The sequence below is a fragment of the Trichosurus vulpecula genome, chromosome 1 (genome assembly GCF_011100635.1).
Source record: "Trichosurus vulpecula isolate mTriVul1 chromosome 1, mTriVul1.pri, whole genome shotgun sequence".
Taxonomy (NCBI): domain Eukaryota; kingdom Metazoa; phylum Chordata; class Mammalia; order Diprotodontia; family Phalangeridae; genus Trichosurus; species Trichosurus vulpecula.
In genome coordinates, this window is record NC_050573.1 from 284243207 (window position 1) to 284268481 (window position 25275).

General features: G+C 35.5%; 1 protein-coding gene across 1 annotated transcript in view; it reads left to right on the forward strand.

Annotated features, from left to right (window-relative positions):
- PREX2 (phosphatidylinositol-3,4,5-trisphosphate dependent Rac exchange factor 2) overlaps window positions 1-25275 on the forward strand; it is a 422543-nt gene that overhangs the window by 96300 nt on the left and 300968 nt on the right. Inside the window, exons 2-6 of the mRNA XM_036740899.1 lie at window positions 1473-1544; window positions 1634-1756; window positions 5011-5115; window positions 9413-9514; window positions 15003-15164. Of these exons, the coding sequence (XP_036596794.1) occupies window positions 1473-1544; window positions 1634-1756; window positions 5011-5115; window positions 9413-9514; window positions 15003-15164 (564 nt within the window). The remainder of the gene's footprint in view (window positions 1-1472; window positions 1545-1633; window positions 1757-5010; window positions 5116-9412; window positions 9515-15002; window positions 15165-25275) is intronic.

Sequence of the window (25275 nt, forward strand, 5' to 3'; positions counted from 1 at the left end):
AATGTTTCTTTGGGTGAGACTTTGGAAATTAAAATAATTATAATATTAGTATTTATCTAATTCTTTAGTATCATGTCTGTCTTCTCTAACATACATGTTTTCGTTTTTCATAGAATATGCTTGAACAATCTTGTGATGTTTAAGTAGTTTTTCATGATTTTTTGCTCTCATCAACTATATACAACTTTAAGCAAATAGAATTGTCAGCTCATGGGAAAATATGAGGTTGGTTGATTAGAGATGCTAGGAAGTTCCAGGTTGCCTCTTTTTTGAGTTGAGCAAAAAGATTTCATGTTTTTAAGGAGGAAAATGAGTGGGATATATTGTTGTGCAATTAAGCAAGGACATGGTTTATTTTGACTACTTTTAACATTCACTGTATTTCATGACTCCTTTTATTATCTCATTATTTTAATTTTTAATTGCTCAGGGTGCTGACCCAACATCATGCAAGAATTAAGAAGGTTATGAAAGCTTTTAAAATGCTTTATAGACAGTCAAACTTTTCTTTCCCTTTTACTTTTTCATGAGTTCTGGCTTGTCTGTTATATGGTTGATTTGCAGTGTAAACTTGGCATGTAAGTCACCCATGTTATATCAAGACCTCATGGAAGCTTCTAAAGTACATATTTTTGCTATGTACATATGGGAAAATAGACAATAAACTTTAAGTATAAAATTACATAAAGCATGAAAATTACTATGGGCATTTAGACAATGTCAGAGAAGTCTGTCTCTTCTTTCAGAGTTCAGTATGCCTAAATTCAAATAGTCATTTGAACTATTTGGATAATTCCATAGCACTTTTCAAATAGAGCAATCAGTGCTTCCATGCAACATTTCATTTATTGTCATCATTTAGATAAGAAATTCTTAAAGAGTCTATGGATAGATTTTAGGAGATTCAGAAACTTGGAAGCGAAAAAAAATGCCTCTTTGCTTTCACTAACCTTTAACTTATATTTAGCGTGATGAATCTGAGACCATGAATCAAATATTCTGGATTTCTACCAATAATCTCTGCATAGAAGTGTAGTTGTATTTTGTGGACCACCAGGATTCTTTGGATTAATTTCCTTTGAGTTCTTTGAAAGGAAAGGGAATCTTGATGGGAAATTAAGTTTTTACCTGTCCCTTTGCTTCTAGGCCCTGCCTCCACGGTGTAATAAAGACTGACATTCTTCAGGAATGTAAAACAATGCAAATGTTAAATCATGTAAAAAAAAACCCTGTAAAATTGGTTCTCAAAATTGTTATTTTTGTGAAAAATCCATCCAAATCTTTATGTGGCAAATAGCTACTTGAAAATAGCTAGATTTATAAAATTTAACTTTAAAATGTTTTTGAATATGTACAGTCTCCCAAAAGAGCTTTTTAAATTCTAAACTTTTGGAACATGCTGTATTTGATATCCTATAGACCTAACGCATTACCTAATACTACCATCTTAATGTATTTTCTTTTTCAATTAGGCCTTTTTGCACCGAATGATCCAATGTGCAGCATCAAAAGTTGACAAAAATGTTACAGAAGAAACCGTGAAGGTAAATTAAAATTGCCATGAATATTTCTTTTGTTTCTTTCTATGTTTTTTCTATTTCCTTTACTTACTCATTTGTTACTTTATTTACAGATGCTTTTTTCAAACATTGAAGATATACTTTCGGTTCATAAAGAATTCCTCACTGTGGTGGAAGAGTGTTTACATCCCGAACCTAATGCTCAACAGGAAGTTGGAACCTGCTTTCTTCACTTTGTAGGATATTTTTTCATATGGCTTTCTGTTTATCTTAAGTATTTGTTTTCTTTTCTTTCTTTGGGGGGGTCTTGGCATAGAGGCATGTGCAGATTCAGCATGGAAATTGAAACCTGACACCAATGATTCAGGGTCTTTTAAGGCCACTGGGAACTTGCACTCATAGCCAGAAAAAAGAGTACCTCACATCATTTTATTCAATGAAGAATAAACAGCTCTTTTTTAAAAAACAAGTTAGTCTTTAGCATCCTCTGTAGTTTTTAACTCTAATGAATATTCAGGCTGCTCATCATGAATAGATTTTTATGTTTCATCAAAACATAGGGAACTTGTCTTTTCAACTAGGAAATCCTCTCTCCACTGGAGTCTGGATGAACCTTTTCTTCCTCTGGGTGTTCTCTTGGAATATGACATGTCACAAGCCTCTAACTGTTGGCAGGTGTGCAAATCTAGTGACTTCAAATTTTCCGTGTACACTCTTTTGAAAATTTCTCAAAAAATAGATAATTATTTAACAAAACAGCAGAAAAAGCAAGCACATAACTCCGGGTGATATTATTGATTAGTTCATTCCTTCATTCATTCAACAAACATTTATTTGAGTGCACATTTCAGTTCCGCATATAGTAAGATTTTCATCATTTCTCTATAACATATAAAATTATTTAAGGAAATGATAGGTAAGCAAAAAGCTCCTTATAGAATAAAAGTAGAATATTTTCATGCCTGAGGATTTCCGTAGTTAAATAAAATTACACATACGCCCCCAATTGCAAGATTTAACTAATTCTAAAAAGTGGAGATTTCTTTTACAATTTTGTTGGGCTCTATAGTTAATCATAATGTTGCACAGATCATTACTTAAAGTGTATGGTCATTACACTTTGTATTGTTTTCTTTAAAGGAATTGTCACCATTTCTAAATGAACAAATCACATAGTTTCTGTGTGCTGTTTTTTGCAGGGGGTAGGCAGGGCAGTTGGGGTTAAGTCATTTGCCCAAGGTCACACAGCTAGTAAGTGTATTAAGTGTCTGAGGCCACATTTGAACTCAGGTCCTCCCTCCTGACTCCAGGGCTGGTGCTCTACTCACTGTGCCACCTAGCTGTCCCTGTTATCATTTTTTAATAAAGTACTTTTCTAGGAAAGATAATATGGAAGGTAAAGAGAATCATCACAATCCTTTGGTTTCTTCATTGTGTTACAAAGGGTTGCTTTCTTGGGAACAGGAGGGGCTTTCTTTGCTGAAACCTCTGGCTATTACATGAACCTAGACTTTTACAGCCCAGTGTACCCCAAAGCAGAAACTTATTTTGTGGCACATGAGCAGTTTTGCCTTATTGGGGAACCACAGAAGAGTACCAAAGATGGAAGCCACTGACTTGGCTGCAATGCCTCTTCTTACTATGTCTTTGGCATTCATCTTTTCCCTAGAACTGGAGCACTGTCAGATAATGGTTCTGTACCTCTGTCTGGGGGCACATGTTCTTCATTTTTCCAATAAAAGTGTGCAGAATAGGGAGCCAATCACATTTTACTAAACATGAAATATTGGTACTGCACAACATTTTGAATCTGAAAATGTATTCCCAGCATCTTTATTTTCTGCAAATTTCTTTTCTGCTGTTCCTATTTATTGTTTTAAAGGATCATTATTTTCTTTGATAGATGCTTGATATATCTTGGAAAATAGTTTAAAGTTATATCATTTAAAAAATCAACCCATAGGCATTCAACTCACACTGCATGCAGGGTACTTTGCTGCATGCTATGAGGGATAAAAAAAAGACATGATATAAGGCATAGTTCCAGTTCTCGAGGAGTTCATTTTTTATAATCTAGTTTTATCATGCTGTTGGTTTGGGGATGACCTCTAAGCTTTAAATCTATGATGCCTTGATCCTTCATCTATGTTTCACTTCATCTTATATTATCATATCTATAAAGAGTAAAATGAATGTTGTAGTTTTGTGAAAAAGTAGAAATTTATCATAAGGTAAAAACTGGCTGTTGTAATTAATTCTGAACCTGTACTGAATAAAATAATTTGTGGAGCATAAATGGACAAACCATGTAAGAATGCTTTTCTGCAAAATAAGAACTTTCAATTTTTTTTCAGTATGATGACACAATAATTATAATCCATCATTTATATACTACTTTAAAGTTTGCAAAAGGCTTTATATGTTATTCAATCCTTACAACAACCCTATTTATAACTTTATTCCCCCAATTTGCAATATTGAAAATAGTTTATCATAATATATAGTCATTGATACTGAAAGCTCTTTGTTTCTACTGGAAATCAAATATATAAATATTTTCTTTGAAAATAATAGAAGTTTTAAATTGTGCTAACTTAGTTTTCAAGTGAATTTTAGCAGTATTTTTAAAGGCAAAATAATTATATCCCAGCCCACATGTGAATTCTAGGAAGGCACTAGCAAAGTCCCTAGGAGACCTGAGAAAAGATATCAAATAACAAATTTATTTATCTATTATCTCAAGGAAGGTGTGAATTACACATTTTTTAAAAAGAAGTCAGTTTATTATAAAATCTGATATTTGGCAAACATTTGAATGGAAATTAGAGAAGGTAATTAGTAGTCTTAAAGAGTCTGTCCTATGTGGCATCACTTGTACCTTGCCTTATTATATCTATAGGCAGTCGCTGCTCCTGTGACACTGAACTACTCTTTGCCCCTTCCTTGAATATTCCAAGTTCTTTTATCTTGATGCCTTCTTTCTTATTCTGTTCTCTCTACCTAGAATAATTTTCTGCCCTGTCTGCTTGATGAATTCCTATCCTTCCTTTAAAGTCCAGTTCAGAGACTACCTCCTCCAGAAATCCTCCTGTTTTCCTTGGTTATTAATGACCTTCCTTCTCTGACCTCCCTTAGCATTTTGTTTTTCAATTCTCTAATGCATTTATCACGTAACATTGCCTGTTATAATTTTCTGTGTTCCTTTATCTTACTTACAGATTATAAGCTCTGCAAGTTCAGGTACCCTTCTGCTTTAAGCATCTTATCTGAATTTTGTTCTTTCCCTAGAAAACAGGATTCTCTTCATATAGTAGATACTTAATAGAAATTATTGAATGAATGAATATAAATGATACAATGATAGAATGGGCACTTGTGTTGTCGTATACGTATGTATTTCCATGTCTATATATACACACATATCTTTTATATGCACATTAATATGAGAAATAATATACTAACCATAATTTCTCCTTAATTATTTTCACAGAAAGATAAATTTCGTATTTATGATGAATACTGCAGTAACCATGAAAAGGCACAGAAACTGCTTCTTGAACTTAACAAAATAAGAACTATACGGACATTTCTTTTGGTAAGTATATTTTTTTTACTTGTACCATAGTCTGTGATCTCTTGATAAGCTTACTGAAAACCAGGCTAAATGGATACCCCCATGTAGAAACTGGTTTTAGTAGAGTGGGTCATGCACCTTACTCCTTCTAAGTATTTACTGTCTTTAGATGAATTTTCCAAAGGGTTGATTGAGGTAAGCATGTGATCTGGAGAATGCTAACCATGCCCCTTCCTGGCTGATTCTGATTTGGTTCTGAAAGAGAAAACAAATTCTTAGAGGGAGAAAGAACACTGTATATCAAAACACATCATTTTTGAGTGTCCAGTTCCTCAGTGTTTATTCTAGTTTCAGAGACCTGGCTGGGGTAGGAAGGAAAAGCCAAGTAAATGCCGGGTGTGGTAGAAAAGAAAGATGAAGATTGGCCTTCCTTTTTGGATCAGGAATGTCAGAGTCAAAAAATGCCTCAGTTGAGATTACCTTTGGATATTACTGGCAAAACGAAAAGACTGCTTACTACATGATGTATTCTGCCAACCTAAGCTTTCTTTGCAAAGCACAAGATACTGTATCATATTGACTCCATTCATTTTCAGTGCCTGGAATTCTCTCCCCCCTGTCTCTGCCTCCTGATTTCCCCAGCTTCCACAAAGTCACAGCTAAAAATCCTGCCTTCTGCAAGATACTTTTCCTGGTCCCCTTAATGATTTATCCTCTACATAGCTTTATTAAGCATAGCAGTTTACGTGTTGTGAGCCCCTTGAGGACAGGGACGTGTGTGTGTGTGTGTGTGTGTGTGTGTGTCTATCTCCAGCATTTAACATAGTGACTAGCACATAGTAGGTGCTTAATTAATGTCTGTTGACTTGTTGACTTTGAGAACATTGGTTGTTGTTGTTGTTGTTGTTGTGTTTGTCCTTCGTTTTTGAAAAGGACCATGACACCAGGGAAATGATGACATGACTTGCAGTTGACTTTGAGTGAGGGAGGGCTGTGCAAGGTCACTAGCCTCACTTTCTCCTCCAGAGCCAACTGGGTCCAGTGGCCTGATACTCACTAGGACGATTGGAGATGGCCCAGGATACATTAGAAGGCCCTGGCCCTTTCAGACTAAGGCCTTTTCATGTACTCACTTTGAGTGAGTGAATAGGCCTCTTTAAGGAGTGAGTCAAGAGATGGCCCCTTTAATTAGAAAAAAAAGAAAAAAAATCAAGCTGGGAGGGGAAGACCCTCAGGGTTGCTGTTCCAAAGAAACAGTTACCATTGACATTCACTCTAAGGCAGGAGGGCCCAAAATACAGCCATTTAGTGGAGTTTGGGCAGGGACCTATCGTGGTCCAATCTATGAGCTTCGGAGTGAACTGGGTTTAAGGTTTTGTAAAAAGAAAGAAAGAGAGAGAGAGAGTGAGAGAGAGAGAGAGAGAGAGAGAGAGAGAGAGAGAGAGAGAGGAAGGAAGGAAGGACGGAAGGAAGGAAGGAAGGAGGGAAGGAAGGAAAGAAGGAAGGACGGACGGAAGGAAGGAAGGAAGAAAGGAAGGAAGGAAGGAAAGAAGGAAGGAAGGAAGGAAGGAAAGAAGGAAGGAAGGAAGGAGGGAAGGAAGCTATTAAATCCCAAGTTAAGTGGGAAGCTTCTGGCCATCAAAATTTACCTTCCTTTGGAAAGAAGGAGAGGGAGAGGATGAGCTGAGTTACCCAACTAACTGGGTCCGCTTTCAGGCAGCTCAGTCTACTCAGAGGTTGTGTTTGTCCTTAGACTCAGACTGAAGTAGTTCCTGAGAAAGTATGAGAAAGTACTCAGTGATGTTTACTGAAATTTTGAGGCTCCTTTCACAGTGATTTGATTAACCAACTGAGAAATGAAACTGTGTAATGAATTTTCTGTTATCAGTAAAGCTGGACTAGGTTTCAGGCCAAGTATAATTATTATCGTTTAATTATATTTAAACATTTTACTGGAGGATGGCGGTTTTAGATTATCTTGAAGTAAGGTATAATGGAAAGCAGTGGCTTGGGATTTAGGAAGCTGGAGCTCTGTTGTGAGCTGGCAGCATGACCTTAAGCAAGCCATTCATCTCTGTAATTCAGTGCCCTCATCTGTAAAATTGGGATAATAATACCCACCTTAAAAAGTCATTGTGATGTAGTGAATAGAAATAAATAGAGAGCTAGCCTCAGAACCAGAAAGAACTGGGTTCAAGTTCTGCTTCTGACACATATTGGCTATGATTCAGAGCAAGTCACTCAGCCCCCATGTCTCCAGGCAATTCTGTTAGACTATTATTAGCAGAATAATTGCTGATATGCTGGTGGAGGGAAATCCTTTCCAGAAGTTCCGTATGCCAGAAGTGTCAAACTCACCCTGTGGGGCCCAAAAAACTCCTCAGTGACTGCAGAGTGAGGCCCAAAACAGAGTAAAATGAGTTCTAGAAATGTTTAAGAAATAAGTAAAAATACAGCATAACATAGATAAGGTAAATTTGTGGTTTTCCAAGTCAGTATGCACCCTACAGGGTGTGTGATAGCTTGGTGGTACAGTGGAGAGAGTGCTAAACTAGGATTCAGGAAAAAGACAGGTTTGAGTCCTACCTGAGACAGATGTGTGACTTTTCACAAGTCACTTAAAACCCCAGCCTCAGTTTCCACATCTGTAGAATGGAAATAATATTACCAACTTGAATGAGTTCTTGTAAGAATCTAATGAGATAACATATATGAGGTATTTTGTAAACCTTAAAGTACTGCATGAGTAGTAGCTGTGAATGAGATGTTGCTTTTCTGTAAATGAATGTATGTATGTGTGTGTGTGTATGTGTGTGTGTGTGTTGTGTATGTGTGTGTTTAAAGCCAATTGCTGTCACTTATTTTTCAGTTTTCATGACCCTATTTTGGTCATGATACTGGCGTAATTTGCCATTTCCTTCTCTAGCTCATTTTGCACGTGAGAAAACTGAGGCAAACAAGGTTAAGTGACTTGCCCAGTGCCACTCAGCTAGTAAGAGTCTGACGATGGATTTGAACTAAGTCTTTCTGACTCCAGCCTCAGCAATCTATCCTCTGCCCCACCTAGCTAACTCTGTTAAAAATCAATAGCCCAAGCTAAACCTTTAATGTATTTTCCTCATTCATGGTCCTAATCTACACGCTGGGGTTGATAGAGACTTTCCTAACTCAAATTTGTGATTCTGAGGATTATAATATTTCTAAGACATAGATATGAATGCGTCATCATTTATCCTACTGTTATGATACACCAGCCTCAACTCTATGGCTTTTACCTCCAAACTTACTGCATGCTATTCCCCTTCCTACAATCTGTGTCTAACCAAACTGGCCCGCTAGCTATTTCATGAAGTTCACCTTTCACCTCCTGCAATGAACTCTTCAAATCCCTAGTTTCATTTAAGGCTTAGCTTGGTGCCACCTTTTAAGAGAGGATTTTCCTTGTATTCCCAGTCATTCTCTTTCCCTCATGAAATTGCTTTGTATACACACACACACACACACACACACAAACACATGTTTTAGTCTTTTAGTAGAATGTTAGCTCCTTCAGATAAGAACTAAACCTTTTTGAATATAATCATATAATCACATATGTGTGGACATATTTTATTTGTTCATAGAATATAAGCCCTTTGAAGCTATGAGCCTCTTCATTTTACACTAGAATGCTCAGAACCTAGTACAGTACCTTGTACATGGTAGAGACTTAGCAAGCATTTGTTGAATTGAATTCTATCACTTTGAGCGTTGTGTTTATTTATGACACTAGCAATTCATAATCAGTAGAGAACTCATTATTTTAATCAAATGTTGCATAGGAGAATTTTTTTGTAGTATATATTGTTTTAGTTACTTAATTCATGGTTTGCTCCACAGCTCATGAGAAAGCTGTGTGCATAGAACACAATTTTGTGCATGACTAGTGAATAAGATATTTGAATTTTAATCTAGTCTTGACCAGGAAATATTTGTTACACTAATTGTTTCACTTCTTTGGACCTCAGTTTCCCCAACTTTAAAGGCTAGGAGTCAAATTGGATGACCTCTAAGGTCCTTTCTTAACAAATTCTGTGATTAAAAATAATCAATAGATTCAGAATGGTTATGGCTGTGAGCAACATCTTAGCTCATATAAATAATTTAAAAGACACAACCCTCTTTTCAAAAATTGTTTGTGATTGAATGTGTTCTTTATAAAGAAAAAAGCCACATTTCATCATGTGTTTTCACAAGTTTTCCAGAGAATTTTATAGCAATGGAAAGTTTCATCGCCTCGGGATTTGGTAATTCAATTAATTACTTATTCTTACCCTAGAACTGTATGCTCCTTGGAGGAAGGAAGAACACGGATGTTCCATTGGAAGGATATTTAGTAACACCAATTCAAAGAATTTGCAAGTATCCTCTCCTTTTGAAGGTATTCATATTTTTATTTCTTTGAATCATTTCCTTAGCTAGTCTATTATCATATTTTAATTCCACTTAACAGAAGCTGTTCTGTTCAGCCAGGCAAGATACTGCCATAGTTGATGTGAAAAGGGTGGGTATTTAAGCATCAAACCCATAACTTCCTACAATTAATGAACATAGGATTTTTAGTCCCATACATAGGAAGTAATCATCTTTGAATATTGACATATCTTACTGAATGGTTGTTGCCTCACATAAAATAAGACCTGGGAAAGACCTTAGCTTAAAAAGGCCAAGGTCTCCTACTGCATCCAGGGCCATTACCATGACCTACATCTTGCCACTGGACTCCGATGTCTCTGGAGGAGAGAGTGAGGTTGATGACTTTGCACAACTCTGCCTCATTTAAATCCAATTCACTTGCAAGTCAAGACTTTACCCTCCTGATGTCATTGGGTTCTCCTCCAGAATGAAAGACGAACAACAACCATGGAGATATTTTGGGTTTGTTTCCAATCCACTACAATAAAGTGAATATTGCATTAAAGTGAGTCACATGAAATTTTTGGTTTCCCAGTGCATATAAAAGTTAGGTTTACACTATACTATAGTCTACTAAGTGTTTAATAGTATTATGTCTAAAAAAGTCCATAATTAACATACTGTATTCCTAAAAATACTTAGTTAAAAATTGGTGAAGCAGCTGGAATATATGGAACACCTATTGATTATGTTTGTGTAACAACAATGTTATTTGCAGCTACTGTGGAGGTGTAAGGCCAACAACACCAGCATGCAGGGGGGCTGCTAGCACAGGTTCTTTGCTCTGCTTTAGATTTGTGATTGTAAGAACAATGTTGCTAGCAACTCCTGTGGAAGTGAAAGACCAACACAAGACCAGCAGCAAGAGCGCACAAAAAGGCTGCTAGCACAGGTTCTTTGATCTGCTTTTCTAAGGAAAGCAACTGTATGGGGTTTACAATCTCACTTTAGTTAAAATACATATATAATTCACTTAGTTCAGGGGAAAAAGTCAGCACGCTGAACTTCAGAGCAAATAGAGAGGGCATTACAACCATGTGATGCAACCTCATGTGACTTAGGTCTTCTTGTGACTCAAGCAAGTCATCAATGACTCTATATTCAATCAAAGACTTTTGATTGGAACAAAGGCAAGACTCAAAGGCTCTTGATTGCCTTAGTGCTGAGAAGCACTCCAAAAGAAAAAAAAACAGCAAAAAGTCCCACCCTGCTTGCCATTACAGTTTGCCATCCTTATACGGCCAAGGTTTGTGATGCCCCCAAACAATTATTTTTTTGAGAAAGTTTCTTGCTATAGTTTAACTAGGTGCCAGGAAAGCTACCTTTGTATCTCCAATAGAATTGTTTCCCTGTATGTATTGGGTATTTAATACATGCTTGTTTAATTGGATTGAATTGACTATTATCCTTGTGGACAAATTGTAATAAAAAATATCTTGACAAGTTTGAATGTTAGGATGATTACCTACAGAAAAAATTCAATGTAAAGTCCTACACTTGGATTCAGAATATCAACTTTCCAAGTAAAAGATTAAGAGGCATGACTATGTAGAAGTTTCTGTGAAAAAATCTAGGGGTTTTATTGTCCCTGAATCTCAGTGTGAGTAAACAGTGTGACATGGCAGCTGGAAGAGTTAAAATAATCTTAGTGTTAATGTAGATGTACTGCCCCAAGGCTAGGGAAACAACAATCCTTTTTTATCGCAAATCATACCACAGCTAGAGTATTGCTTTGTTTTGGGCAGCTATTTTAGGAAAGAAATTGACAAATTGAAGCAGGCAATCAGGATTTTGAAGTGCCTTGAGATAATCTTATATGATAAGAACTGGTTTAAGGAACTGGAGATATTTAACTTGGAGAAGAGTTAGGGGGCATTATGATAGCTAGCTTCAAGTATGTGAAGAGTTGTTCCCTGGAAAAAAAATGAGATTTCTAATGCTTGATCCCAGAAGGCAGAACTAGGAACAGTAGGTGCAAATCAAAGAGGTTGTTTTTTGACTCCACAAAAGGGAAAATTTCCCAATATGAAGAGCTATCTAAACCTTGAATGGACTGACTTGGAAAGTAGTAAGTTTCACCTTAACTAGAGGTCGTGATGGACAGGTTGGATAGCCATTTTTATGAATATTGTAGAAGGGATTCTCAGTTTATAGATTAGAATAAATGACCTTAATGTCTTATTAATTCAAATTTTGTGATGAATAGTTTGATCTGGAAGTGCTGGTAGGTTATTAAAATGGAGCTGTCCAATAGGCAGTTGTAGATACAGAGCTAAAACTCCAGAGTGAAATTTTCAATGAAGATAAAAGATTTGGCAGCTATCTACTTTGAGTGGTATTTTAAGTCATGGTAGTGAATGAAATCATTAAGGGCTATAGAGACAGAAGAAAAGATGGGGCAATGAATGTTTAACAAAATTAAAGAAATGAAGACTAGAATCTTAATGTAGATGGTCATGTAAGAGGTTGAAGAGTTGACAAAAGTCAGAGAATGTTTAGTCAGAGAAGTAAGAGAATAGTATTATTTTTAAAAAATGGAAGAAAGGGATATTGAACCATAATGTAGTGGTCAACAGTGTTATGGTTGTTGTTGTTCTTAATCAAAGAGGACCAAAATGACATCACTATGTTGGGGTCAATTTACTGTCTGCTTAACTGTAGCTGATCAGACCAATATAAGCTCAGAAGGCTCTACCACAGGTTGGGCAAAAATTGTATGAACATTTGGAATGTTGATGTCTCTAAATTTGCACTTCTCATGTTTCTTTTGTGCTACTGCAATTCAGCTTTGCCCATAGAGCACAGTACCTTCTTTGATTTCATGCCATGCTGAGCCATCCTGTGCCAGTGTTTCCTATGTGTCATAATCAATTCCAGGGCTCTTCAGAGAGACTTTGAGAGTACCCTTGTATCTCTTCTTCTGACCTCTATGTGAATGCAGGCCTCATGTGAGTTCTCCATAAAGTAGTGTTTGAGGTAAACGCATATGTGGCATTTGAATGACATGGCCAGCACAGAAGTTAAAGAAGATGAAGACAAAAAATTCTTTAGATTTAGAAATATGAAGATAATTAATTAGGCAACTCTCTTAAATGTTACTAGAGTTGAAGGGATGGAAGCCATTTTTCAAGTGATTGAGAAATGAATGGGTGGTAAGGAGGTAGAATCAATGACTATAAAATATTTTTTCTTAATGTTTGCCCAAAGATAGGATGATAAGTTGAGGAAATACTGCTCTTCAGAGAAGATTTTTCCTACTGTTATTTTGTTTCCTTTAGGATAAGGGGAGACCTCAGTGCATTTGTAGCTCGCAAGTAAGGAACCAATAGAATGAAAGATGCACAAAAAGGAGGACATACCTGATGGGGAAAAAAAATCTCAAAGGAAAGTGACACAAATGGGATCATTAGCTCTTGGCAATGCAGAAGGTTGATCTTCATAAGAGCCAATGATTTTTTTGTCTGTTTTATGTCAAGAGCAATGACCCAAACACATGAATTTTCTAATTAGAAAAGAAGTTTTATCAGAGCTATTTTAGTCTCAGTGAAGAAAAAGCCTTATTCTTCCACTTGTCCAGTGAATTGAAACAATACAATGAAAAATATTTTAAAATATAAACCAGAATAATCTTTATTCATAGTGGAAATTTTTTTAATGTATAGCTTGTAGATTCCCCCATGATGGAATCAATTGCACCATTGTTCCTGTATGAAGTGTGTCAGTCTTCTCCCTGACTGTCTTACTCATCTAGTAATTTTCTGAACTAAAGTATCCCTCCCTAGGTACCATTCCCCTTTATATGATGTCTTTCTATTAGGACTTAAGCTCCTTGAGTACAGAGGCAATCTTTGCTTTTTGTCATTTGTGTCCCCTATACTTAGTAGCATTTGATAAATCTTTTTTCATAGATTCATTCCTCATTCATTTATTCATTAGTTTATGCTATGATGGAATTCTATTCATAAACATGGTCCTGAAATCTTTTTGGTTACCTTTCACTTTTCTAGGAAAAACTGCATGGATTAAGTTGTAGGGCTAAAGAGATCTACTGGCTTCATTTGTGGAAACATAAATTTTGGGGGTTGACAATTAGTGTATTTTTCATGGGAAGTAATTATATTCCTGGCAGAGGAATATGACTCCTCTATCCTTCCAATTTTTTGCTGCCCTACATCAGACAAACTCCATATTCTTTCATGGGTTACCCTTACAGTCCCTTCATTGAGTAGCATTTTGGACATAGTGGGCTCATTTTTCCACAAGGTATAGACCACTATTGGCATACAAGACTTAGCACCTTCATATTGGTCTCTGCCAAACTCACTGGGCCCAAGAATGGCCTAGTAAGCCTGAGATTGACTTTTATGGTGTAACAATCTATTTTAACTTTTTAAAAATTATGTTGATAGTGATGTAATATGTTTTCCTCTGGTGTTAGCTTTTCAGAACAGAGTGTGAACATCCTGAACAGAGGGTCAAAGTTGATGGCAGAATTTGAAACAATAACAGAACTTAAAATAATGTGTTCTAAGAACTGCATATTTTCCCACTGTATGTTAGGGGGATTTTAATGCCTCTCTTTCTCTTTTTTAAAAAAGAATTTCTCATATGTATCTTATAAAATTGTGTTAGTAATATAATGATAGCATCTGTAGTAAGAAAACAAATGACTAATTAAAAAACAATGTGGTCACAACTGTCTAGACAGTGGGTGAAGATGTTTGATTTTGTCCCTTTAGAAAACAATGACAAAGCCTTTCATTTATTTAAATGATTAAAGATTATTCTAATTCTGATATTTTGAATAGCAAATTATGAACACAATCCAGAAGAATCCTTGGATGTGGCTTCTTCTTACGTAGCATATGTTCATGTGTATTCTAGAGATTTATAGACAATAATGCAAAGGACACCTATTGCGTTTTTGAGTTATAATAAATTATTCAGCTGTATTTTAAGAAAAATATATTAGTCTTTTTGCTTTGTCATAGATAATAGTTTTTTGTTTCTTTAGCATTTTAAAAAGTAAAATAATTTGTCACTTTTAAAATGCGTAGGTCTGTTGGTCTATGACATTAACATTCTATTTATAGATTATAAGGAAATATCAGCATATCATTCAGTTGATTATTAATTATGTACATTTACAAATTCAAAGGTTATCTAAAAGAGTCCTACTTGCCAAGTAAGAACCTATATTAGCTTTTGAAAATTAAATTAACACTGAAAAAGAGAAAAAAAAGAAAAATGGAGAAAGAACATGTATTGGGTAACATTTATTCATACAGTGGAAATTGTATTTTTTTCTCTTTTTCCTCAGGGAAAGCTATGAAATTATTCCATCTATGAAAATAGCTCTAATGATCTTTTCAGTTTCTGCTTCCTACTCAGTTTGAACCTGCTGCACTGGAGGACCCAAGATCAAAGAGTGATTTATTTTTGTGTATAAACAGGAGTTGCTGAAACGGACTCCAAGGAAACACAGTGACTATGCAGTCCTGATGGAAGCCCTCCAGGCCATGAAAGCTGTTTGTTCCAACATAAACGAGGCCAAGAGACAGATGGAAAAATTAGAAGTCTTGGAGGAATGGCAGTCTCATATTGAAGGCTGGGAGGTACAGTCATGATTCATATCTAAGACCTAGATACTGAAGCCTAGTGGCAAGTTTAAAAGAAGTACAGTGTACTATACTGCATGTAGCACATTGAAGTTTGGTGGCACCATTACTTTTAGTTTAATAAATGTTTCTTGTCTCCAGTACAAGCTACTGTCCTAGGTAGGCACAGGGGAGGGGACTGGTGAAAAGGAAGTGATGGAAATATATGACATGATTTCTGCTATTAAAGAGCTTACATTCCTACTTAAGAATATATGGTATGCAGTTTCATCTGAAGAAGTCCTAGGTCTTTTTAATTGTCTTTATATTTTTCTTGGTAGCCTCAATGTTGGTCCCCTCCTAAGTGTGGCAATGGCCTATACCAGAATTTGTTTTGGGGTCTTCAGAAATTGCATGATCCCTAACCATAGTGCTAATCCTTAACTCTACAGTTTCTTTGTGTAAGGAATGATCATATATTTTCTTTCTCCCACCTAAACTCTGTGTGTAAAGGAATCTGTGATAGGAATGGGATGAGGGGAAGAGAAACAAGTCTAACATCTTTCTAGGAGTTTTTTTTGAGACTTTCTAAATTAGAGGATACATCTTGGGTCCAGTTCACAGAAGAAGAATTAAAGAACCTAGTTGCCCACATAACCACCAAGCACCTCAGTTTCCTGATCTACAAAATGAAGAGACTGGACTGAATGAGTCTTAAGTTCTCTTCCCACTTCAACATCCTATGATTCTCTGATTCATTTAAAAAAGAAGGGTTTTTTAAAGTTTAGTACAAAATTGAGTACTTAATATCTGTTAGATGTTTATAGTTATAATTACTGGAAGTCATAGTTGTCTAATAGGATAAAGATTGTCTATATTTGGTGTAGCCTTACAAGGAGGGTTATCTAAAATCTTACCTTTAATTACTTGTGATTGACAACCAGCACAGAGTGGGAAATTGTATAATACTTGCTTTTCAGCAAATGAGCCACTTTGCAATGTAAAATACTTGGCGAAAAAGATTTTAATTGTGCTTTCAGCTATGTGGTATACCATGGTTGCATTTTTCTAAGAGTGTTGCTTTTCCATGCAGGTTTTCATAGTTATCTGTAAATTACCCACGAGTGATAGCTTTCCACTTGGTTATGCAATTAATGTCCACACATGTACAACCTGAGTGATTCTAGAGAACCATTAATGAAGACCGTAGATTTAGTGGTGTAAGAAACCCTGTAGATCATTTAGTGTATCCCTTCATTTTATTGTTGAAAAAATTGTTACTAAGAGAGGTTAAGTTCCTTGCCCAAGGTTACATGGGCAGTAAAGTGGCAGAGTCAGGATTTGAACCCTAGGCATTTCACTTCATAACTACCTCTCTTTCTACTATGTCATGTTTCTTCTTTTGGTGCTCTCCACCCTTTTGAACCCTTTTTTGAGGGAGTCTGATTTATCCCGTCCATCTGTGCTTTTCTGTTGCAAGTACCGGTAGTGGCCTCATATTTCAGCATTGGCGAGGCCAATTAAAATAATTGCGTGTTTCACAGTTGGTTCTTGAGAATAATTCTTTTCCTCATAAGATCTTGCCCTGCTGGAATGATAAAACTGGTATGTTTGCCTTTGCAACATTTTTATGACTTGAAAATTGTAATAAAATTTTGATGTGTTTCAAATTGCAGAATTTGTCAGTCTACCAAGACTTTTACTAAAACAATAAAAAACCAACATTTTGAATATTTTAGAGAACTAAAACCTTTTAAGTTTTTTCCCCTTTTTCCCATATGACAAAAATTAGGTTCTTTAAAGAACTCTTATCTTCCAAAATTTGGCTCTCCTATAGAAATGAAGATTTCCTTAAAAGAAAGGAGAATAATATGCTTTCTATAATGTACAATGCTGTCTTAAGAGCAGAGGAAGTGTGGAGAGGAATAATAACATCTATTTAGATAGAACTTTGTGGTTAGAAAGTACTTTGTCACTATATTGTCTCATTTGATCCTTAGGAAAAAAACATTGAAATAAATGACTGAAGTATAATGAGCCTCATTTTACAGAAGAGGTTTTGAAATTCAGAGAAGTTAACAGAGAACTGGTCAGTCACACAGCTAGTAAATGACAGAAATTATAAATAACCTAGGTCTTCTGACCCAAATACTGTACTCATTTTATGGCACTTTACTATACATCCCATAAAGTTTAGAGGAAACTTAAAACTTATGGTTCTGGATTCTAGGTTCCCATTATCATGCTTTCTTTGTATATAATGAAAGAAGAGATACTGATTTCCAGTCTAATCCATATTGATCCATTGACCACTGGAAAATTCAAAATGGAATGATTTTATTTTAATATGATTTTATATCTAAAGTTATGAGGAACTTCAGAAATTGTGCTCTTAAAATGAGGAGATTGCACTGTATGGCCCCTGGTCCCTTGTAGCTCAAGATCTATGGTCATATAATCTGCTTCTTTCATCTTCCCCTATTTTGTTTTGTCTTTGCTTAACCTTTCTTCTTTATTTTCATTATGGAGCCTATTTTTGATGGAAGCACCCCTACTTATACACTTTCAACATGCCTTAGTAGAAAGAACACTTGATTTGGAATCAGAGGTCAGTGGCAATGCAGGATTCAAACACAGGTCTTCTGATTGTAAATTTGATGCTCTTTCTTCTACACATTGCCTACCTCTTCTTATCTGTCTCCCTGTATATCATTTAAGCTTCAGTTTATGGCCATCCAAGGAAACATTTCAGAAAAAAGACATAGGTGACAAGACCCTAGGGGCTTCCTTGTGTTCAGAAGGATCTGCTACTGGTCTTGTCTAATATTACTATCAGAAGTGTTAAGGGGAAATATACTTATTGTTTTTAACATGGTTATAGACTTTTATTCTCTTTTTTCTTCATTGAATTCTCCCCAGTTCATAATAATAAAAGCTGACATTTATGTAACGCTTTATAAGCATGGCATCACTTGTTTCCTATAATATCTCTGCCAAATAGGCAATATAGCCTTTGTTATCCTCATTTTATTGTCAAGGAAAGATTCTAAGATTTTAAAAGACTTACTCATGGTTTCACTACTGATAAGTATTAGAGGGACTATTCAAACCCAGATCTCTCCTGAACCCAGGTCGAGCATTTTTTTTTACCATATGTTAAGTTGCATCACAGTGAGCCAGGCCCTCCCAACAATTATAATATCATTTATATTTATATAGCACTTTACCATTTAGTCAGTTAATCAACAAACATTTAAGTGCCTTATTTGTCCTAAATATCATACTAGTATTCATGCTTGGCACTGGGGAGTCAAGGGGAAAAATGAAATATTCCCTGCTCTTTTCCATTTTTATCTGGGGAAATCTTATATACATATATACTAAATACATAAATAGTAAGTACAAGGTAATATCCTTTGGGCAGAGGGTGGTGACAATATGGGATACTAGCAGATGGATGGCTCAAGACCATATTTATATACTCTCTTAGGTGACCTGTCAACAAATCTGACTACTTTTATGTAGTAAGCACTTAAATGATTGATCTCCATCCATCTATAAGAGGTGGCATTTGAGACAATTTGTGTATATATATATATATGCATATATATATATGTATTATTAATTTGTTTTTAGTTTTCAACATTCACTTCCACAAGATTTTGAGTTCTGGATTTTCTCCCCATCTCTCCCCTCCCTCTCCCCCAAGACACTGTGCATTCTGATTACACCTTTGCCCAATCCGCATTTACTTCTAACACCCTCCTCTTTCTCTTATCCCTTTCCCTTCTGTTTTCCTGTAGGGCAAGATAGATCTCTATAAGCCACCTTATTTCCCACTTGCATGTAAAACAATTTTTAACATTTGTTTTTAAAAGTTTGAATTCCACATTCTCTCCCTTCCTCCCTCCCCACCCTTCCTCATTGAGAAGGCAAGCCATTCGATATAGGTCATACACGTGTAGTCATGCAAAACATTTCCGTAATAGTCATTTGAGGCAATTTTTTTGAGAAACCAGGAATTCTAACAGGGAAGGGAGAAGAGAGCACCTATTCTAGACATAAGAGACAGCCTATTCAAAGATATTGAGATAGGAGATAAAAATTTGTGGGGAAGAAACAGGAAGAAGGAGAGTTTGGGTGGACCATAGAGTATACAAAAGGGGAGTATTGTGTAAACAGACTGGAAATATAAGCAGGACCAAGACTGTAAAGAAATTTAAATAATGGCCAGCAGTGCCTGTACTTGATCCCCAGGCACTGGAGAGCCACTGGAATTTCTTGAGCACGGGAGTAATATGGTCACACCTGTACAGCAGCTCTGTGAGGCAATTGCTGTGATTATTAAGGTAAGAAGAGGCATCTAGGTGGCACTGAGCCTGGAATCAGTAAGACCTGCATTCAAATCTAGCCTCGGACATTGTGCTACCTGGGGCAAGTCACTTAAACTCTGACTCAGTTTCCTCACCTGTAAAGTGGGAATAATAGCAGCATCTACTTCCCAAGGTTGTTGTGAGAATCCAATGAGATAATATTTGTAAAGTGCTTATTAGCACAGTGCCTGGCCCGGAGTAAGCACTATGCAAAAGCTTATTCTCTTCCTTTATTCCCTTTTCGACCTATGATACACTTTATTATGGTTTGAGAAACTCATGTGCAAACTATGTACATTGACCCATAGCTGTTGTATGCACTTGTAGTCAGGCACTGAAAAAATACCAAGAGGGAGATATCAAGCACTTTGAGTAGTTCCTTTAAGTGCATTTTCCTCATCTCTAAAATAGGCATTCCAGTAACCCTGTGGTAACTATCTACAGAGGCAGCTAGGTGGCTCAGTGGATGGAACACTAGCCCCGGAGTCACCCCAGAAACTTATTAGCTGTGTGACTCAGGGCAAGTCACTTAACCTCTGTTTGCCTTAATCTGCTGGAGAAAGAAACAGCAAACCAGCCCAGTATCTTTGCCAAGAAAACCTCATGGACAGTAGGACCCAGGGTCATGAAGAGTCAGACACACCTGTATGACTGAACAACAACAGCTGCCTACAGGTTGTCATAAGAACTAAATGAAATTTTACATACACACACAGAGAAACACACATCTATAGATGCATACATATATACATATAATTTATGGACATGCAGACATTATACACACTGTATATACTTTAAAATGCTGTGTACATGTGAGTTATTTTAATTATTGTCATTATTATTATTATCCATGGAGGAGTAGTGGGAGAACGCGGACAAGAATCCTTTAGAAGGAGAAGTAGTGAATGAATGGTAGTCAGGAAGGTGTAGCCATTTCAGTGAGATCATGAATCCATTAAAGTTTTAAAATGTAGTTGTAAAGGGTAACTATATCCATCTTAAGAGAGATTTTACTTTCAGTATTTCCTTAGTTTGGGACTTTCTCTGTCCGTTTCCTTTTCTAGACCGGATTAACCACAGTTGGCTGCTTAGAATGTCTCCTTTCTCATCCTTGTTCTTTATTTTGCTTCCACCTTTAATTTAAATCAGAACCATGCTCTCTTTATCTGAATCTGGAATATTATCAAATAAAAGGCATTAGAATATTCATTCCAGTACAATCTGTGCATCCTTCCCTGGCCCAGGTAATTGGGAGTAAGTAAGCCCATCCTGGAAAATTCAAAGAAAAAGCAGTATCTAAGATTTCCCTTTGCATTTTCATGGTTGCTTGGACCCCATTCTGACATATACTTCCAGTAGGCTCTGTAGCAGGTATGACACAGATTTGTGCAAACATCTTTGAATACCTTCAAACACCATGATGTTCACACAGTGTTATAGATTACATATACTCAGGTTTGACACTGTGTACCACAACTGGCCACAACTCTCAAACTCTGGCAGTCTTGCATTTAAACATTTTACTAAGTCTTTTTTTTTTACCACACCCTCTCTGTACCAGATAATGTGCCTTGGGTGGCATCTTCTCTACTATATTAAATAATGGCTAATCATTTTATCCAATGAATTCCCATACACGTGTTATCCTATTATCTTAAACACCTAAATAGTCCACTGGAAATTCCTGTATTATACCCATAACCTTGGCTGTTCCTGGGGAGCGATTGGGATACATTTAGGGGACCTTTACATTCCCTAGACATGAGAGCACCAGGCCCTGCAATAACCCCATTTCTTAAGTATTATTATAAGAGATGGAAATGAAGACAAATATGATTGATTTGGTTGATTCTTTACATTTCATGTGTTTCTCCTCATTGGAACATTTATGAGTCAAAGACTCTGCTCACCACTGGTTTCTTTTTGTGGGAATGACATGATTGTCTTTTTTTGGGAAAGTCCTTAAGTTTTACTGATTTTTAGGTTTGGTTTTTCAGAAGTTCACTTTCGTCATGCATCTCAATCTGTTTAGCTTTTCAAGCTACATTCCATTATTTTTTTCATTCTTTTCATAGATCTCAATCTTTTCATTTTTATTCATCAATGATAACTATAAAAAGATCCAGTAATCCTAGGCTCTTTTAATAGAATTTCCTTTGTAACTGAAAGCCTTTTTTCTGCCTGGGGTGCTTGCATTATCTGTTGCTTGGCATTGAAATTAGGATATTTAACCACTTAATGTCTTGGAATTTTATTTTATTTACTTAATGAATGTTTTTATTTGTTTCATTAAATCTTTTCAATTACATGTAAAATTTCTTAAGCATTCATTTAAATTTTTTTTGAGTTCCAAGTTCTAATACATCCCTTCGCTCTCCTTGAGAAAGACGCAATTTGATACTGATTTTACATGTGAAGTCACATAAAAGATATTTCCGTATTATCCATGTTGAAGAAGAAAACATACACAGAAAACAAGAAAAATAAACTTGAAAAAGTATGCTTTAATCTGTATTCAGAATTTATCAGTTCTCTCTCTGGTGGTGGATAGCATTTTTCGTCACATGTCCTTTGGAATTATTTTGGATCATCTTGATCAGAGGAGCTGAATCTTTCACAGTAGATCATTATACAGTATTGCTGTTATTGTGTACAATGTTCACCTGGTTCTGCTCACTTCACTTTGCATCAGTTCTTAGCAGTCTTCTCAGGTTTTGGTGAAACCATTCTGCTCATCATTTCTTATAGCACAATAGTATTCTATCGCAATCATATGCCACAACTTGTTCAGTCATTCCCTAATTGATGGGCATCCCCTTGCAATTCTTTGCCACAACAAAAGACTAGCCATAGATATTTTTGTACATATAGGTTGTTTTTCTCATTTCTTGGATCTCTTTGAGATATAGATATAGTAGTGGTATTACTGGGTCAAAGCATATGCATGATTTTGTAGCCTTTTTCTCAAAGTTCTAATGGTTCTCTGGATTGGTTGGACTAGTTCATAGCTCCACCCATTAATGTCCCAATTTTTCCACATTACCCACCCCCTCCCCCTCAGGATTTACTTTCTTTTTCTGTCATGTTAGCCAGTCTGATAGGTATGAGGTGGTACCTCAGTTGTTTTAATTTGCATTTCTCTAATTAGTAGTGATTTAGACCATTTTTTTGAATGTGACCATAGATAGCTTTCATTTCTTATTCTGAAAACTGCCTGTTCGTTTCATTTGACCATTTATCAACTGGAGAATGACTCATATTTTTTATAAATTTAACTCAGTTCTCTATATATTTGAGAGGAGGAATTTATAAGAGAGACTTTGTATAAAGTTTTTTTTTACTGTTTTCCTTCTAATTTTGGCAATATTAGTTTTTGTTTGTGCAAAAGCTTTTTAATCTCATGTAATCAAAATGATCTGTTTTACTTAGTGTGATCCTCTCAATCTTTTGCTTTGTCATAAACTCTTTCTTTATCTATAGATCTGGCAGCTACATTTTTCTATGATCCCCAAATTATATCGCCCTTTATGTTTAACTCATTTTTCCATTTTAACCTTATCTTGATGTGTGATATAAGATGTTGGTCTATGCCTTGTTTCTTCCAAACTGCTTTGTAGTTTTCCCAGCAGTTTTTGTCAAGTGTTGAGTTGTTATCCCAAAAGCTTGGAACTTTAGGTTTATCAAATCCTACATTAATATGGTCATTTACTACTGTGTTTTGTAGTTCTACCACCCTGTTTCTTAGGCAGTACAAGATTGTTTTGAAGACTACCATTTTGCAATATAATTTGAAATCTGGTACTCCTAGGCTGTCTTCCTTCATATTAGTCAAAAGCTTTTTCTGCATCGATTGATATAATCATATGATATTTGTTCTTATTGTTATGGTCAATTATATTGATAGTTTTCCTCATATTGAATGAGCCCCTGATTGCTGTGTAAATCCCACCTGGTCATCATGTATGATCTTGGTGATATATTGCTATAATCTCCTTGCCAGTATTCCATTCTTTCATTCATCTGTTTATTTATTAATTTGTTTATTGCATTGATATTTATTAAGGAAATTGATCTATATATTTCTCTGGTTTTGTTCTTCCTGTTTTGTCCGTCTTACTATATGTGTCATAAAAGAAATTTGGTAGGACCCCTTTACCTATTTTTTCAAATAGTGTAAATAGTTTTAGAATTGATTGTCCCTTAAATGTTTGGTAGAATTTACTTGTAAATGGTTCTGGGTATTTTTCTTAGAGAGCTCATTTATGGTTCTTTCAACTTTTTTTTCTAAGGTGTGCTTATTTAAATATTCTATTTCCTCTTCTGTTTATCTGGGCAGTTTTTTTGTAAATACTCATTAATTTCAATTAGATTGTCAGTTTTTCTGCTATATAATTGGGCAAAATACCACCTCATAATTGTTATATTTCATCTTTGTTGGTTAATTCACCCTTTTCATATTTGATACTGGTAATTTGGTTATTATCATATTTCTTTTTCTTTTTTAAAAATCAAATTAACCAATCATTTATTTATTGTATTAGTTTTTAAAAAATGAAACCAGCTCCTAGTCATGTTTAATTGGGAATTTTTAATTTGTTCTTTTATTATTTTTTACTTGCATGCCCAACTCATTCATTTGCCCTTCTGCTCTTTTATTGATGTATGCATTTAAAGATATATTTTTCCCCTAAGTACTGTTTTAACTGCATTCTACATTTTGATATGTTATGTCACTGTTGTCCTCTTTAAGGAAATTATCGATTGCTTCTGTGATTTCTTCTTTGACCCATTTACTCATTCTTTAGTAGTAGATTATTTAGTTTCCAGTTAATTTTTAATCTATGCTTCCACAGCCCCCCCCCCCTTTAATGTAATTTTTATTGTATTTTGGTCTGAAAAGGATACATTTAATATTTCTGGTTTTCTGATTGTGTCGTGAGGTTTTTATGCTCTAGTACATGGTATATTTTTTTGAAGGTTGCATTTACAGCTGAAGAAAAGGTATGCCCCTTTTTTATTTCCATTCAGTTTTCTCCAGAGATCTATTATAGCTAACTTTTCTAAAATTGTATTCATCTCCTTGACTTCTTTATTATTTATTTTATGGTTAGATTTATATAACTCTGAGTGGAGAAAGTTTAGCTCTCCCAATAGTGTAGTTTTACTGTCCATTTCCTCCATTTAACTTTTCCTTTAAGAATTTGGATGCTATGCCATTTGGTGCATATATGAACAGTACTGATATTACTTCATTGTCTATAGTACCTTTTAGCAAGATATATTTTCCCTGCTTATTCCTTTTATTTTTATTTATTTATTTTTGCTTTTGCTTTGTTTGAGATCATGATTTCTACCGCTGTCTGTCAACTGATGCTTAATAGATTCTGCTCCAGACTTTTATTTGTCTCTTTGTTTCTTGTAAAGAGCACAATCCAACAATATGTTCTTTCCAAGAAACACACTCTGGCTGCTTAAAGTGTTTTCTCTTTGACCTAGGAGCTCTACGACTTGGCCGTAACATCCCTGGGAATTTTCATTTTGAGATCTCTTTTAGGTAATGATCAGTTGATTCTTTCAATTTCTGTTTTACCCTCTGATTCTGGGATATTGGGGCAGTTTTCCTTTCTTTTCCTCAATTTATTTTCCAGGACAGTTTTTTTTCTGATGTGGGAATTCACATTCTCTTCTATTGTTTTTTGTCTTATTGTTTCTTGATGTCTCATGGAGGCATTAACTTCCACTTGTCTAATTCTAAG